This window comes from Prinia subflava, chromosome 3, assembly GCF_021018805.1.
Source record: "Prinia subflava isolate CZ2003 ecotype Zambia chromosome 3, Cam_Psub_1.2, whole genome shotgun sequence".
Taxonomy (NCBI): Eukaryota; Metazoa; Chordata; class Aves; order Passeriformes; family Cisticolidae; genus Prinia; species Prinia subflava.
Window position 1 is genome coordinate 34,844,591 of NC_086249.1, and position 16,441 is coordinate 34,861,031.

Genomic DNA, 16,441 nt, shown 5'->3' on the forward strand with positions numbered 1-16,441 from the left:
ATTGTATATAATGGCTATATGACCATTTAAACCAGAATAACTTAGGTTTGTCATTGTCCTTTCTGTTTGTAACAACATCAGCCTTTTCTGGCTTTTTTGACTGTTTTATGTATTTAATTTTGGGAGTCAGTTTAGGTCCATGAATCATCACAATGAAATTTGGGGGTGAGGAGCTATGTAGGTGTAGAGTATTTGCTCTTGTTTTTTTGTGTTTCAGCTTTCTACCATCTTAGCTCCCATGATGGACTGACTGTTAGAATCCTTAAATAGCTAGAGAGAAAGGGGAAAGGAGTAGGAATTTAAAACCACAGTAGTCCTGTCCAGGACTGGATGTGGTTTGTAGTTGTGGAACTGTGGCCTTAACAAATACAGTATGTATCTTACTTAAAAAATAAGACTACCTTTTACATTTTAAAAACAGTTGGATAACCTGGAGTCTTGATTGCATAATGTAGCTTGCAGCCAGCCAGCCAGTGCAGCTGTGAAAACCTATCATTCTTGCCTTGCTGACCAGATCTATTCTTGCCTTGGATCCCGTTTCCTGTCAACCTTACTCATATAAAACTTAATCTATTTTGTGGCTGTCTTTATTTTCTCCCATTTCCTTTTCTATCTCACTTTCTTTGTGGTGATAAGTTTTTCTTTCCTTTGTTATAATGTAGATTCACTGTCTTTCCTTGGTCTTAGTCTATGTGAGTTTCCATCCAACATATAGCATAATATTAATTTACTCTTTTAAATTCAGTGTTCTTTGTTCCAAATTACTTGATGCATTACATATTAATCACTGCAAATAAATGGTGTTGATGAAGCTTGTCCATGCTAGGTCCAAAATACTAGGTTGTTGACCAATACTTGATTATTTCTCAGGGATGAAAAATCTGGTTGAGGTTATTAGCTGATGTTAGTTATGCTAAAGGCAGAGAAAATGGTCTGTCTGTAAACCTGTTCATTTACAGACTTTGGTATGACAGTTTTTCCTCTTTCTAAGCATATGCAAAAATAAAGTATTTTAGAAGCATTAGTCAAAAAGATTTGCCCAATCAGGCACTGAGAAGTGGTGTGGCATTCAATATAGTGGCTACCAGTTACCTATGCAGAGCTACTTAGTCATGGGTTGTACATATGTGTGTAGACTGAATGCTAGTTTAAAATAAAAATTTAAAAATCCTGACCAGTTAAGAAGAAGCACTAATGAAGAATAATGTTAAAAGTCCATATTATTAGTTTAAAAGTGTCTTCATTTCCCGAGTGCTTGTACAATCTGGGCACTAATAAGGTAGACGACAGCTTTGGCTAGACCTGGTGAATAGCAAGTTGAACATGAATAGTGCACCCTAGCAGGATGAATGTAAACAGCATACTGGATTGAAATAAGCAAGGTGGGTAGCCAGCAGTTTAAGGAAAGGGATTGTTCCTCTCTGTCTAATATGGGAGAACACATCTGCATTGTTTAGTCTGGGTTTGGTTAGTCTCCGTCCTAATGAAGATACACATATTCTGGAGTAAGCCCACTGTAAGACCAGAGTATTTGAACACATAACAAAGAAGGAGAAACTGCGAAAGAGGGGTATGTGTTCAGTCTAAAGAGAAGGCTGAAGGGGCAGGTTACTGCTCTCTTGAACTAATTAATGTGAGAATACAGAGAAAACAAAGCCAAGCTCTTCTCCTAGATACCTATTGGTAGAATGACAGGTAATAGGCTTAAGTAGCAACAGGGGAAACAATTGTGAATAGGTAAGATAACCAAACACTGGAATGTTCTTGCTCTTGAGATTTCTGTTCTTTCCTGTCTCTGATTGGTTGTTCACATTTGCTTGGTTTATATATGATTGGCTGTACACTCAATTTTTTGTAACTTGACAAATTTGAAAGACTGTGTGCTATTTGTGTATACCAGGATTTTTTTTTTTAAATTCCAGCAAAAGTCAGGGACATCATAGATTTCAATTCTCTGTTAATCTTCATTGCTCCCTGTGGAGCAAGAGTAAGGCACATTTTTGAAATGTGTGCTGTGACCCACTGACACCAATGGCCTGCGTTCTGTTGCCCAGGCCTGACATCTAAATAAATTTACTGTTCCCTGATCTGTTTTTGATCTAGCCATTCAGTATTTGTTTTTCCTATTAAGTGTTGTAGATTTTTAAAGTTAAAATCCATAAAATGACAACTTGGCCTCTTTTCATATGTTGTATTAATGCCACTTTCTATTTATTTTTCAGGATTTTACATGTCCTTTTCCTGTTTTCATATCTTTAGCATAGGGTTTCTCTACTGTTCCTATACTCCCTTTCCACTTAGCCATCTTTCAAGTCTGTTGCTATGGTCTAGTGTTGCCTACTTTCTGGAAATAGATACACATTTGGATATAAGTAATAGATAAGCATTTGTTGTAGGTCCTTTGTTTCTCTGTCTTGTTTCACCTTTCTATATCACTATTCTATTCCTTTCTATTCTATTATTTTTATAATAAAGAATGTCCTTAGGCATCATCTTGCTGCTTGAGTAGTAGATAAAATTTACTGTCTACCACATTAGACATAATGGCTTTTAAGGCTAGAAATGGTGCTGTGTTCTTGCTGGTCAGTGTCTTTCCAAGATTAAACAGCCCTGAAATACGTAGGAAGTGTGTGGGTAAGGAGGAGAGATATGTCAGTATGGCTGCCCTAAAACAGTGTTGGTCAACATTGTGATTTTGATTTGCCATGCATTCCTGTGCCAAGTGCTGCTCATTCTTTGATGAGTAGTTTTGAGAATTACTGGTGCTTGTTTTGGATACCCCTTCATATAATTAAGTGTGAGGTTGACTCTGTGTTTTGGTTCTGTTTGTGCATGCAAGGAAGCGTTTTTTAACATTCATTGAATAGGAAGACTCAAGGAAGGGGCAGTGTTAAATAAAATTATTCAAATATTCCTGGAAGCATCAGTTGGAAAACAGATGTCAGCATTTACATGTAACAGTGATGGCTGCAGTTCAGTTAAGATGCTTAGAAGATACCAAAGTTTGCATGTTTTTGGTAAGCTTTAGCTATGTGTAAATAATTACTCTTGTGAATAAAACCAAAATTTACTGACTTGCTTCAAAATGTTTCACTAAGTAGATCTTGCTCTTTTACTGTTCTTGGTTGCTCTCTCTGCTGGATTACAGGTCTTTTCATATGGTTTTTTTTGAGTTCTCTAAAGTCTGTGTGACAGACACATTTTGAGTCATACAGAATGACTTTTAGTAAGCTCATTTCTTCAATCCATACAACTTCTTTCAAAATCAGAGGAAAGAATTAAATTTGAAGCAGCTCCAAACTTACCGGAGAATAAATTCTGAAGTAGCATCTCAAAACTGAGGTAATGAGATATATCAGGCTTTTGTAATGATGGTATTCAGACAAACAGATAAATTAGATTTGTGAACCTAAACTCAGTATCCTGTTCTTGAAAGCTTTTACCCATGTTCTGAAACACCAGCAATTCTGAAACCCATCAATTAATACATTGATGGGTTTGTGTTAAGTATTATTCAGACTCTTTAATCAGCTTGTATAGTAATTCAAGACCACCGTTTTACTTTCATGTTGTGAATACTTGCACTTGAGGTTAGACCAAAATATGCAAGTATTCCTGTTGAACTCATTAGCATGATTTGTGTGTGAAACTGGCAGATAAAATAGTTGAGTCATTGTGGCATTAATGTAATATCTGAGGCTTGCTTAAAGCCTTGCTTGCTTCAGATACACTACCCCGTGTAGCCAGTGGATATACATGCTGTAAAATTTAGTCTGACCTGTTTTAATATTCATCCTGTCACTGCTTGCTCTGTTGTCAGTAGGCACGTGCATGTTGGAGTGTTTTATGTGGTAGTTGCTGTCAGGGTAGAGCATTTCCATCAGCTTGTCATGACTGTCCTGTCTGCTGAAATGATCTCTGTGCTGAAGTTCGGAGCTGTGGCACCAACTTTGATATGTTCAGGCACAGCTGTAGTGTTCTTGCACAGAAATTTTTCATTTGGGGAACTGATCTGGCTGGAAAGGATTCTAGCAGGAAAGTCTCTTGTCTGGTTATGTGTGTGGTTGCAGGAACAGCTGTGCCACATGACAGCATAAGGATGAGACTGGACCAGGTAACTAGGCAGACCTCCAGAAGTGGTAAAACTTTCCTTAGAAATGTAAAAGTTAACAGTAAATCAGAGCTACCATGTATCCAAGGCGTATCTGAACATAAAAAGCTAAGGCTGATGACTGAATACCCCTCTGGAAGGATATAAGGAGGAAAAAAACCACAAACCAAGACAGCTTATGTGGTTACCAGTGCTAAGTGTTACATCTGGTGATTCAGAAGGGCCCTGCAAGTGCTTTGTCTCTAACGTGGAGTTCTATTCTCATGGTCTCTCCATACACACTCTATATCATTCACTGTGCCCAAATTGAGACTGCAGTAGCAGCATGCAGATTTAGCTTAAAGCTGGCTTAAATTACAACCCTTTAAAAATGTTGGGCTACTTGTATTTTTCTAGCACTTTTCACTTCTTATATGTGGGTATAGTTGGGTTACTAGTTTGCTTCACTTGCAGTAAAAAAAAGTGCTACTTTTAGGTGATTTAATTGGAGTGGTTTACTTTGTTTTAGGGCTGAACTGTGGCATACGTTCAGCCAGCCACTGGGTTGATGGTTCATACCCCAAGACAGCCGTGGTGTGTGGTTTGTATATGGTTGTGTAGGGACTGAGTGTTCCTGAGCTGTAGCAAGACATTAAGCTAGAGAGCTTCTTGATAGCTGCTTTGCAGATAGTCTTTACTGAGCTTGTGATCATCAGACAAAAGGAAGGTCAAGTGATAACAAGTGATTTTCTGTAAAAAGGGTAGGAACTTTAGAAAGTAACTGAATTAAGAAATTAAGTGATGTTATGGTCAAATGAATGTCAGGATCAGGAAGTGATCATTAGAACTGAATAGAAACAGAACATCAGGACATGTTCAGGTAGTCACTAGCCTTTAACCAAAATGTTGCCACCCATCACTCAGCTGAAGTCAGCTTGCGAGCCATAGGCTGAAATTTAGATATTTTGGGTAAATGCGTAGAGTTTCCGTGATGCTAGTGATGTCTTTTGTATGTAAGAAGATTATTATTAGTTTCCTAGGTTAGAGTAATTGCTGTACTAAGCTAATAGACATTTGGGTAACTTGTTTGCAACAGGGATGTCTAGGAACAGAAGCTTTTCAGTTATAGCCTGATTTTTCTGCAGATGTATTCTGGTTTTCCACTAGCTGGCAAAGAATTTTGTAGAGATTCCTTTGAAGCACTGTGTTTAATTCATCAGTGCATTTGTTTCATGTTTGCCCAATCCCTGTTTAAACTGATTATGTTTCTAACCTCTGTAGCCTTCTACAGCAGTGACTCTCCCAATTAAGAAGAAAATGTTTTCATGCACAATAGATTATTAAAGCTTCTTAATTATTTAATCTGCCACCTTTTTGTTCATGTAGGACACTGGGCAACTCTTACCATCTGTGTATTTTTTTTATTCTTTCAGATTTAGGCTCTTTCTTGAGTTATTTTTCTTTCAATGAGAAGTGTTTTCTATGCGTATAAATTGTTCATGTAACTCAAGTGTTTTTCCTTTTCTCTGAAAAGTGGGCATCTCATGATAAGCAAGGTGGTGGTGAAGTATGGGGTTTTTGTAGTAACAAATGTGCTCTCTTTTATTTGATTCTTTTAATTTCTTTTTTCCTCTTTGGTTGTTGATGATTGAGTAGTTTTGATTTTGAAGAGTGAGAGAGTTGCAACTTGGATCTTAAATTATGTGTATTCTTTCCCGTCCTGTTCATTACCTTTTATTTATCACTAGTGATTTTGCCTACCACACTGCTTTAGAATCAGTTCGTGTTTTCAGCTGCTGTGGATAAGTTTGTATGATTAGGAAGCAGTCATTGTGGGAGTCTCTATCTCTTTGGCTGACTTACATATGTTGATCTGCATCATTTTATTTTGGAACCCCTGTGGTATCTTGTCTTTATTGTGCTAACAACAAACAACACATGGTATTTTTCTCTTCAAATAATTACGAATCTCCCAGAGAACCTCTCCTTAAAATCTTTACTATAGATCATTTCCACAGCAGTCTTCCCTGAGTACAGTCTTTGAATGCCTTCTAGAAGACTTTCATGGGATATACCAGTTTAATCAGGGTTGGTCAAAAAGAATGTGAACCCCTCAAAAGATTTTGGCAGTAGTTGTGTGAGACGTTACCTTTTCATTGCAAAATTTGTGTTACTCCCCTCCCCCACTTTTTTTTTTGTATATTTATTAAGCTGTAGTTTTCATCAATTTATTTAGTGATAGAAGTAGGACTGTAGTCTGAGTAATTGTTCTTGCTTTCTGCTTAAGTAATTGGTTGCAGGTACTGAAATAAAAAATTGCTGACTGGCTTTAGAAATCTTAAGTGACTGCCATGTGGCCCTGGTGATTTGTTCTAAAATCCTCTCGTGTTAGCACTTTGATGCAACATTTTTCCTCTGACCTGACCCATAGAAAGAGAGCTTAGATGTGATCTTCCCTCATCTTTTCCTTACTGAAGATCAGTGCAAAGAATTTGTTCAGTGTTTTCTGGTTCAGGCTTCTTGGATACTTACTTCAAGAAAATTCTACTGATTGTAAAATTGACAAGAATTGGGATTTTAGACAAACTGTTGCTGTGACATAGGTCAGTAGCCTGTTTCTAACCAGCAGGTATATGAAATGAGTGTAAAACATCCCCCCAGTACAGTGCCACCACCTTTGTAGGTCAGAGACTTCCTGATGGTAGTCCCTATGGAGTTTTTGGAGTCTTTTTGGTCTGGTTGTATGCATAATAGAGTGAGTTTTTAAATGGCCTTCATGCTTTCAAGCTTTTTGTTCTAGCTGCTCCATTTCTTTTCCTCCCACAGAGGTTGTTCTTTCTGAAGCCAGATGTTGAAGATGAGGTTTTCTGTATTTTTATTTTTTATTCCCCTGGGAATTTAAATATGCATTTCTTGCATGCTATCTGGATAATTACGTCTTGAACTGTGTTGCGTGGCTCAGAGTTAGACTAGGATTTGGGTTTTCTTCAGAGTTCTCTAAGTGGTTGAAGTTGGCTGTGTTGCAAAAATTTTTGCCATCGTTTGGTGATGGGCTGATTTTGCTTTCCCCCTGCCCCTACTACTTGCACGACAGTAGTTAAAATGTTCAGTGGTTACATTGCAGTCTCATTCCCATTATCTCACCTGTGGTGTCACTGTTGAGTGGAAGTGATTGATAGTGTACCATTAAAGGGCTGTTTCTTCTGCTTGGGAGGTGGAATTTAAATGTAGCCCAGTACCTCTTGAGGTAAATAATTTAGTTATGTTACTGTAGTTTTCTAGCAGAAAGTTGTATTCTTTTGCTGAGGCAAATAAACCCCTTTCTTTTTGTTCCTATATTTGTGTCTTAGGATACTGTCTCCTAAATGATATCGGTTTACATTTGAAGATACCTCAGTTGGGCATTATCTCCAAAGTAGTCTTTCAGATTTTTCCTTTCTGTTGTTGGGCTTACAGCCTTTATATGGAAGCATCTGTACATGTTGGTCCTACTTTGGATGTCTGTTTCCAATGCCCTGTTTTGGTGGAACTGTAGTTTTAGCCAGATTTCAAAGACTCTTTTTGATTTTTGTGGTTTTGCTGCAAGTGTACATAACTCTGACTTTGATCTTCTGTCACCTTCATATTCCACATACTATTAGTGGCACTTGGTAAAGGCATTGAAATTCCAGTTTCTGCTTTTGTTAAAGCAGAGTTGATTTTTTTGTTGTTGTTGAGGTATTCTACACCAGTTCTTCTGCAGTTCATGATAAATTTAACTCTCTTATCATTCATCTGTGGAGTTGGCCCTACAAGTGTTACTTAGCTGTCTTTAGACCTGTAGTAGTTGTCAACATTCTAAGGAAGTGCCTGCATTTTGTCTCTTCTTTCAGGAATTAAGCGTTGAACAAAGCAATGGGATCATAATTTATTTCAGCGTGAAGACTTTTAATAGGTGAGTGATGTAGCTTAAATTAAGGTTGACACACAAGGCCTGGTTCAGGAAGGGCTGTTGAATATTGGCAGTACTTCTGTTCCTGTCCAGATGGGGTTTTGGTGTCTGTGTGCCACCACAAAGCCTTGAGCTTATTCTTCAGCAGTACTGAACATGGCATTTTCTGCAAACTCTGGGTCTCACTAGTTTGGGAGGGGGGGTTGTTGTTGTTGGTTTGGATTTTTTGTTTGAGGTGTGTTTTTTTTATTATTATTATTTGGTTTAGTTGTTGTTGAATTAGGGTTTGTTTCATTAGTTGGTTAGGGTTTTTTCTATTTCATTTTAGTTTTTTTCCCCCAAAATCTCAGCAATTCATCCAGTGATCGGTCTTATCAAGCTCATGGGTTTCTACTAATTATATTTCTATTGTAAAGCGGCTTTTGCTGTTGGCAGTTTTGAAGTGTGAGTTTTTTCCTGGTTTTCCATTCTAAGCCTATTTTTTTCACTAAGTCACTTTTTTTTGGTCATTTTTCATTTAGAAATACTGACTGTGACATTGCCTATGTGGCTTTTGTTTCTCCTTGTTGCTCGTACTTTTAGAAAACAAGCTACCTCATTTTGCACATTTTATGGGTAATTCTGTTGTCGAGTGGTAGGAGCTGTTTGCAGGGAAATATATGCAGGTTATGCTTATGACTGCACTAGTATTTAAACACTTTTTTTTTGTTGTTTAAGTACTTAACGGTACAGCTCATTAAAACGTAAGAGCTTTGTGGAAGATGTAAATAGATTTAGGCAAAAAGATACGTGTTTTGAGTCTTAACCTTGCTACATGATATGTGCATGTACTGTAATAGAGCCCAAGTCTGTCTTTCTACAAAGGATTTCTGAAAAGAGGAATCGTAAAGGTTTTGAATCAGGCCTGGGGTAGTCTTGGCCTAGTCTCATTTTTTCTCTGCTCACATCTGTTCAACTATATTTAAAACTTTAGTAAAAGCTTTATATGCTTGTGATGCATTTGTCCTTGTAGAGAAAGAAAATACATAGAATAAACCTGTGAAACTTTAAAAATGGAATTAATTCTTTTCAGCAAAATTTGAGAGGCAGAAAAATCTTAACTTTTTCAGCCCTAGAGGAAAAAGTAAAAGAATATTGGATTAAATTAATTTTCTGTGTAACTGACTGATTTCCAGGGAGGTACAAGCCAACTACATTGGTAATACAATTTTTTTTTTTTTTTTGTAAGAAACCTTCTTTCATTCCAATTCAAAGTTACCTTTATTATGGTTCAAATGCTATTACATAATGGCATTGGACTGTAAGACTAACATAGGAAGGAATTAAAAGGTGGTCGCCTCTCTTCTAGGATTAATCTGGTTCACAGCTTTTCTGTTTGGTCCTTGTCCTGCCCTCCCTGCTGCTGCTCAATTAATGGACAGCAGGGCTTGAATAGTGTAAATGTGTAGAAGAGTATTTGACCTTTATTCCTCTGGGCATCTTTACTGTTAGGGGATTTTAAGGGCTGTCCTCAAACAGTAGATAACTACACAAGTTGATGCTCTCTTAAAAATACTGCCAAGTCTGGAAAACCTAATGGCTGTTATAAAACCTGAAGAATAAATAGATGCTTGAACTTTGAACGTTTTCAGTCTCTTGTGAGTGATCACATGTGTTAATACAGATGTGGATGCCTGAATCTGTGCTAAGAATCACTGCAGTACATATATACAAGGGGAAAAATATTAGCAGTGTAAGTTTGATATTGCGTTCTAGGCCTGATTTTGTCCTGTAGTTTTCCTTTTATATTTTAACTTTAGCATAGTGTATTCTGCTACAGGCAACAAGGAGGTTGACCTGATAAAAAAAGGAAATGTAACTTCTAAGATTTTTTTTCTCAATTGCTCAGTTTAGTTGAATCATTTACTTCCTTAATATTCTAATAGAGATACACTTCTTAATTTTGCTGTTTGATAACTCAGTTGCAGTTGTGTATGGCTGTTTCTTACCAGACATGGCATATTTTTCCTCTCTATAAAGCCTTCTCAAAATGTGATGTGACAGAGTACAAGACCTCAAACAATGCTGTTGTTGCTTTATTCACAGCAGTAACTGAATAGACTCACATTCTCTCTTACTGTATGATCACAGTGCTGAAAGTCAGGTTTGAACTTAAACCATAAATCTAGAAGAAATTCAGTTTAAGGAGCATGATGCTTGAGATGACGAAATAGTTTTCGGTAGCTAATGTTTATTTCAACCCTGTTTCAGACCACAGTACTTTTGTGAAAGGCAGCAAGTTGGTAGAAGATCAGTTTCCCCACAGGAAAGAAAATAAAAGTGCTTGGAGCAACTTATTAAGGTAAACAGATTGCAGTGGATTTCTGGATGGGTAAGTATAGATGAGCAGGGTATTTCTACTACTTGTATTTGCCTTCCTGTATGAAGATTTTATAAAAAAGCACAGATAGCTCCTTTTAACATGCCACGCAAACTCAGTGATGTCACACATAAGCATATATTCTCCCAAATTATAATTGTGTCCATATTTTTCTTGTAGTATTATAATGAGATTGATTTAACTTACTGATCTTTAGTACAGATGTTTTTTAGAGCTGTCTTTAGGTTTTTTAATTTTGATTATATCTAGGTTGACTTTTACAATTTTTAATTCATGGTTGAATTGACAGTTACAAAGAACAGATTCCCCAAACTGAACAATTACTAAAAGCAAACAGATCTCCCCAGGCAAAGTAGCTGTTGGGAAGTAGCCTGAATAAACACTGCTTGCTCTTAAAAGAAACAAGACAAAGTCACTGAAAGTTGCAGGAGCATGAGGTAATAAGTCAGGACTTCAAAATGAGCTGCCAATCTGTAGTGGCTACAAATGAGACGTTGCTGTCCACTTTCTGCTGCTCAATAATGTATCTATTCCTGTCATGTCCATCTCTTCCTTACTACTTTGTTCCAGTCATCTTGGGGCTACCTAAGGAGCTTTGGCACTGTGAGGTTAGGGGAAAATCAGTTGAGTTTAAAAATCATTAGCATTCCTAATAGGGCAAAAATTTAATAGGAATTCAGTTTTTCTTTCTGTGTGCCTAACTCTTGATCTTGCTTTGCAGTCTAACAAAAGCAGTGTTAGCAGTGTTAGAAAATCATTGCTTGCTTATGTGGGGTGGGAAAGGGCCTGGGAGATCAGGATCATGTAATAAAAAGCACTGAAGATTCAGTTTCCTCTGTGTGTATGTATTGATAAAACATTGTGATGTGTATAGGATTCAAAAGTAAATGGGTGTTAAGACATTGAAAGAAGAGCATAGAAAAACTCAATTTTCTTTCATGTTATCTCAGGAGGAAAATAAAGTAAAAGGTGGAACTATTAATTCTGTAGATATTTTTAACAACTGTTACTGAAAAGTTGGGTCGTACGCTGAAGTTGGATATGTTTTTTTCTTGCTTTATGTTTTTCTTCGAACAGCAGATCTGGAATGGACACGAGTCCTCTGGGAGGATTAGACTTGTCTGAACCTACTCTTAGTCTGCTAGGGAACACCACCATGGCAGCAGGTCTTGCAAATGTAGGAAATACATTTGGAGGGCCACCAAGTTCTTTAGTTTCTAGACCTAATAAGTTCCAAAACTTGCCTATAGAAGAGGATGATGATGTAGTTTTTATCGAACCTATACAACCTCCACAAAATTCTACGTCGCTGGTAGCAGACCAAAGGAACAGTGCATTTACATCATCTAAAAATGAAGAACTTAAAGGAAATGATTGCAAAATGCTTCCTTCTCCAAAAGACTTAAATTCTCGAAAGGGGAGTATAAGTGAAACTATTATTATTGATGATGAAGAAGACATTGAAACAAATCAAGGACAAGAGAAGAATGCTTCCAGTTTTAACGAACGAAGACTTCCAGAGTGTAAAAACAGAACCAACGAGATGGAATTCTCACCTTCCAGTTTTTCAAGAAGTAAGGTAAATTCAGGAATTGGTAATAGTGGTATAACCACAGAACCAGACTCTGAAATTCAGATTGCTAATGTTACTACATTAGAAAGAGGTGCTATGAGCTCTGTCAGCGATGATCATTTAGAAAATGATGCTGACAGGCGTGACATGAACCTAATGATTACACATGTAACATCACTGCAGAATGCCAGCTTGGGAGCTGTATCTAACGGACTGCAGTCAGATAATTTTGGTGTTAATTTGCAAACATACACCCCATCTTTGACTTCACAGACCAAGACTGGTGTAGGACCTTTCAATCCTGGTAGAATGAACGTGGCTGGAGATGTATTTCAAAATGGAGAATCTGTGACCCATCATAATCCTGGTAAGTTGCAATTTTGAATGTTTCTTTAAAGGCTGAAAATAAAACGTGAAATAAATCGATTGCAGAATTTTTGATTAAAGTATTTTTGCCAGCAGCACTGCTTAGTCTTTTAGCTTAGTATGTATGAAAGATCTTGATTCCCTTCATGCTCATCACTATCTTATCTGCGACTAGAATAAAATATGCTCAGTGGCATAATACATTAGGAAACATGTCTTCACCAAAAGGATTATTAAGTATTGGAACAGGCTGCCCAAGAAAGTGGTCTCCAGCCCTGGAGATATTTAAAAGGGGTGTAGATGTGGCACTCAGGGACATGGTTTAGTGGGAGTACTGGCTTAATGGTTGCATTTGATGATCTTTTTCAACCTAAATGATTCTCTGATTATATATATGGTTTGGAAGATTTCTTCTGGGTCACAGTTAGTCCATTCTCCTTGAGTATGCACCTCTTCTCAATATGAAGCAGTAGGTGTGTAACAGGAAACTACTGTCCAACACATTCATTTAGAGTCTGATGTCCTCAGTAAGCACTGGAGTGTCTATGATAGGATAGAATGGTTTGGATTGGGAAGGACATTTAAAGATCACCTTATCCAGCCACCCTGCCATGGAAGGCTCAAAGCCCCCTCCAGCGTGACCTGGAACATGGCCGGATATGGCATCCAGAGCTTCTCTGGGTAACCTGTTCCTGTGTCTTGCCACTTTCATTGTAAAAGAGTTATGCTTCTTGTCCAGTGTAAACATACCCTCTTTCAATTTAAAGGTACTGCCTCTTGTCTTGTTACTGCAGGTCTTGTTAACAAATCTCACTGTATCTTTTTCTATAACCCCTCTTTATACATACCCCCCAAGACTGCAATATGGTCTCCCCAGCCTTTTCTTCTCTAGACAGAGCAACTCCCAACTCTTTGCTTTTCTTCACAGGAGAGGTGCTCAAGCCTTCACTCACTTTTTGTTACCCTCTTGTGTGTCTGCTCTAACAGGCCCATTTCTGTCTTGTACGGGGGGCCTCAGAGCTAGATTCAATATTCCAGGTGGGACCTCAACAGAGAAGAGGGACAGAATCACCACAGACCAGGATACAAGTGACTCTTCTGTTTGTAAGCACAGGTTGCTGGCTCATGTCCAATTTTCCATCTACCAGTCCCCCACAGTCCTTCTCCACAGGGCTGCCCTCAATCCATTTTGCCTCCAGTTTCTATTGATACTGAGGATTGCCCTGAGTGACCTTGCATTTGGCCTTGTAGAGGTCTGAGTTTTCCATGGGCTCATTCATCCAGGCTGTTAAGGTCCCTCTGGATGGTGTCCTGTCCCCTCTGGCTTATCAATTGCACCACTCAGCTTGGTGTTACCAGTAAACTTGCTGAGAGTCTGCTTAATCTCACTCTCTGTGTTGTTGAGAAAAAAAAATACTGAATGATGTCAGTCCCAGTACAGACCCTTAAGGGACACAGCTTGTTACTGGTTTCCACTTGGACATTGAGCCGTGAACTGTAATTCTTGGGATGCAGTCATCCAGCCAGTTCCTTATCCATCAAATATATGTCTCCAATTCAGCAGCAGGAACATTGTGGGGGTACATATCAAAGGGCTCGGGAGAGGTCCAGGTAGTTGAGTTCCATGTAGATGTTCTTTGGAGTGGAACTTAGGTTTTGTTTCTCTCAATGGAATATAGTTTTTGTGCTTCAGAAATGCTCCAGAGAAGGAGCCAACACCTAGTAAACTGAGGATGCAGTTTACAATTGCCCTGATCTGAACTAGGTTATTAATGCAAATGTATGTAGCTCAGCATGTTTTAAGAACTGCATACCTCTGTAAACCTTCAGTGCTGTCTTCTTCCCCACCTCTGCCCCAAGTTGTACTGACATATTTTTTTCAGCTTTTAAAAATAAATTAATTTTTTGCAAGATGACTCTGCAAATAAATGGGATAAATGACAGGAAAGGGTAATTTTATAGCACTTTAGAGCAGGAATGATCAAGAAAGGAGGGGACCAACCTGGAGAGACATAACAGTAAGAAGTAGTTGAACATAAAACTGTATAGTCTCATAAACTTGGCCGTTACAGAATTGCAGGTAGGAACCTGAAGGATGAAGACATAAGGTGGTGAGGTAAAAAAACTCACCAGGAATTAACTAAGGAAGTGTGATACACCTGGGTTCAAAGACATAAAAACTGGATTTTACAGATCCTTTGTAGAAAACTTAAAGCAAAGGAGGTAACATAGCTGAGAAGTGAGATGTGAAGAAAAGGACATAATATAAAAATCGGTATCTATGAAGCTGGGATATGGAAAAAGTAAAAGAAAAAAAAGTCAAGATCTTCAGATGTTCTTCTGGTATGTGTGTGGCAGAATAAATGCAACAAAATATCAAGGGAGGCTATTTGAGGCCTTAGAAAATAAGGAATAATTGACATAACCTTAATGAGATACTATTACCTACCTTAATTAAGTGTTAGTGGTGCTAAAAGTTTCACCCCCAAATGAGTAGCAAACTCAAGTTTTCATGAGTGGCAGTTGAGTGCTGCTGGAATTACAAGCAGATGTAGCTCTATTGCACCTTCTGTGCATTCCTGATAAGAGAGGCAATGTGCTTTCTCACTTGAAATCTCAGAGAAAAGAGTATCTCAAAGTGTTTTGAAGTGTTAAGGTGTTACCAGGATATTAGTATATTTAAAATAGTAGAAGTATAGAAAAGTTTGAAGAGGGCATTTGTAGTAATTTTAAATTGAAGCACTCTCGTAGCTTCTTAGTTTGCCAGTAAGGATATTCATGCCTTCAAAGGTAAACATCTTCAATGCTTTAAAGAAAAATGTGTTTTGTTTTGTGTCCTTTTCCCTTCACCTTTTCATTCCAGGTCTTCTGTTTACTTTCAAGCAGTAAAAGAGGTAAATTTCTAGCTTGTCTTGAGTAATAGGATATCCTTGACAGCTAAAAAGTCACACCAGAAAATTGTCTTTTACCTGCTAAAGAATGTGTGTTGTTTCTTGCACTAACAAGTGTTCTTGGAACTTTGTCCCTAAGTGGATTTTAATCTGTGTGTCAGAATATGTTGTTAATAAAATCCTTTGGGGAAAGAAAGAAAATAGGAGGAAAGGGTTCCTTCTATTTAATGAACGATTATGGATTGAAATAATGCCCCTTAAGAATAAGGTATGGCTGTTGCTCGTGTCTGTAGGTTAATGTATTTGTTATCTAAAGTCATAGAATTTAAAGTAATCTTTCTTATATTTGGGTATTAGTTGTAATAACACTCCAGAAATACTCTGAATCACTGCAGTAAGACATTCAAGGCTAGGTAAGTCCCAAGTGCTGTCACAGTGTTTGGTTTAACTGGCACACCATTGAAAATCTGTGCAAATGGTTTTTATAATGCAAAATTGGTTCTATTCAGTTTTAATTCATGCTTAAGTAATGTATTAGTAGTGGCAGTCTTCAGAAGGTAAACATTTCTAAATTCAGATGATAATCACTTTAAATGAAAGCTTAAATTCTAGGGAAAAGCCTAGAAATGGCATCTTGTTGGGGTACTTCTTTCCCCCCTGACCTGTATCTTCTGCTCCAGACCAAGTTACGGAGCATGTACTTTAACATATGATCTTTATAGATGTATTTCTTTCAGAAAAAAAAGTTTTGATTACATTCTTGTTATGTGAGTTACTTGTATAGCAGGTTTTGCAACAAAAGGGCAGGGATGACTTTGTTCTGTAGTAGTTTATTTTCCAAAAACACAGTTTGAAAACCAGTGGAGTCTGAAACATGGGGACATGGATCTGTGTACTGCCAAAACATAACAAAATATTCTTTTCTAGGCTCATTGATGTCTACTGAGGAAGACATATCTATCTCTCATGACTTTGCAGGTTCACTGCTACACAGTATAAATCTCTGGCTGAAGGCTGGACTGGGAGCCAGTTCTAGCATTTATCACTGATGGACACATGATGCTTGTTAAAGCTTTAGAACAAAATAACTAATGAAAATTTCAGATCTGTATTTATAGAGTTTGTCTCAAACATTGGTTTAGAAATTCCATGTTGTCTGTTGGTCTTTTTTTTAATTGCAGTTTTGTTTGTCTGAAGGTAAGATTGCCAG

General features: G+C 37.6%; 1 protein-coding gene across 18 annotated transcripts in view; it reads left to right on the forward strand.

The window, feature by feature from the left end:
- Positions 1 to 16,441, forward strand: part of ZMYM2 (zinc finger MYM-type containing 2) — an 87,042-nt gene that overhangs the window by 9,288 nt on the left and 61,313 nt on the right. For 4 of the 18 annotated variants that reach the window (XR_010080010.1, XM_063394621.1, XM_063394622.1 and 1 more), the window contains exons 3-4: positions 10,272 to 10,362; positions 11,479 to 12,341. Coding sequence is in view for 17 of the 18 variants with exons in the window: in XM_063394621.1 (XP_063250691.1) it covers positions 10,272 to 10,362; positions 11,479 to 12,341 (954 nt within the window). In the remaining variant the exon portion in view is untranslated. Of the gene's footprint in view, positions 1 to 7,962; positions 8,025 to 10,271; positions 10,393 to 11,478; positions 12,342 to 16,441 lie in introns of all 18 variants that reach the window. The other 14 variants (XM_063394623.1, XM_063394625.1, XM_063394638.1 and 11 more) reach the window with 8 other exon arrangements.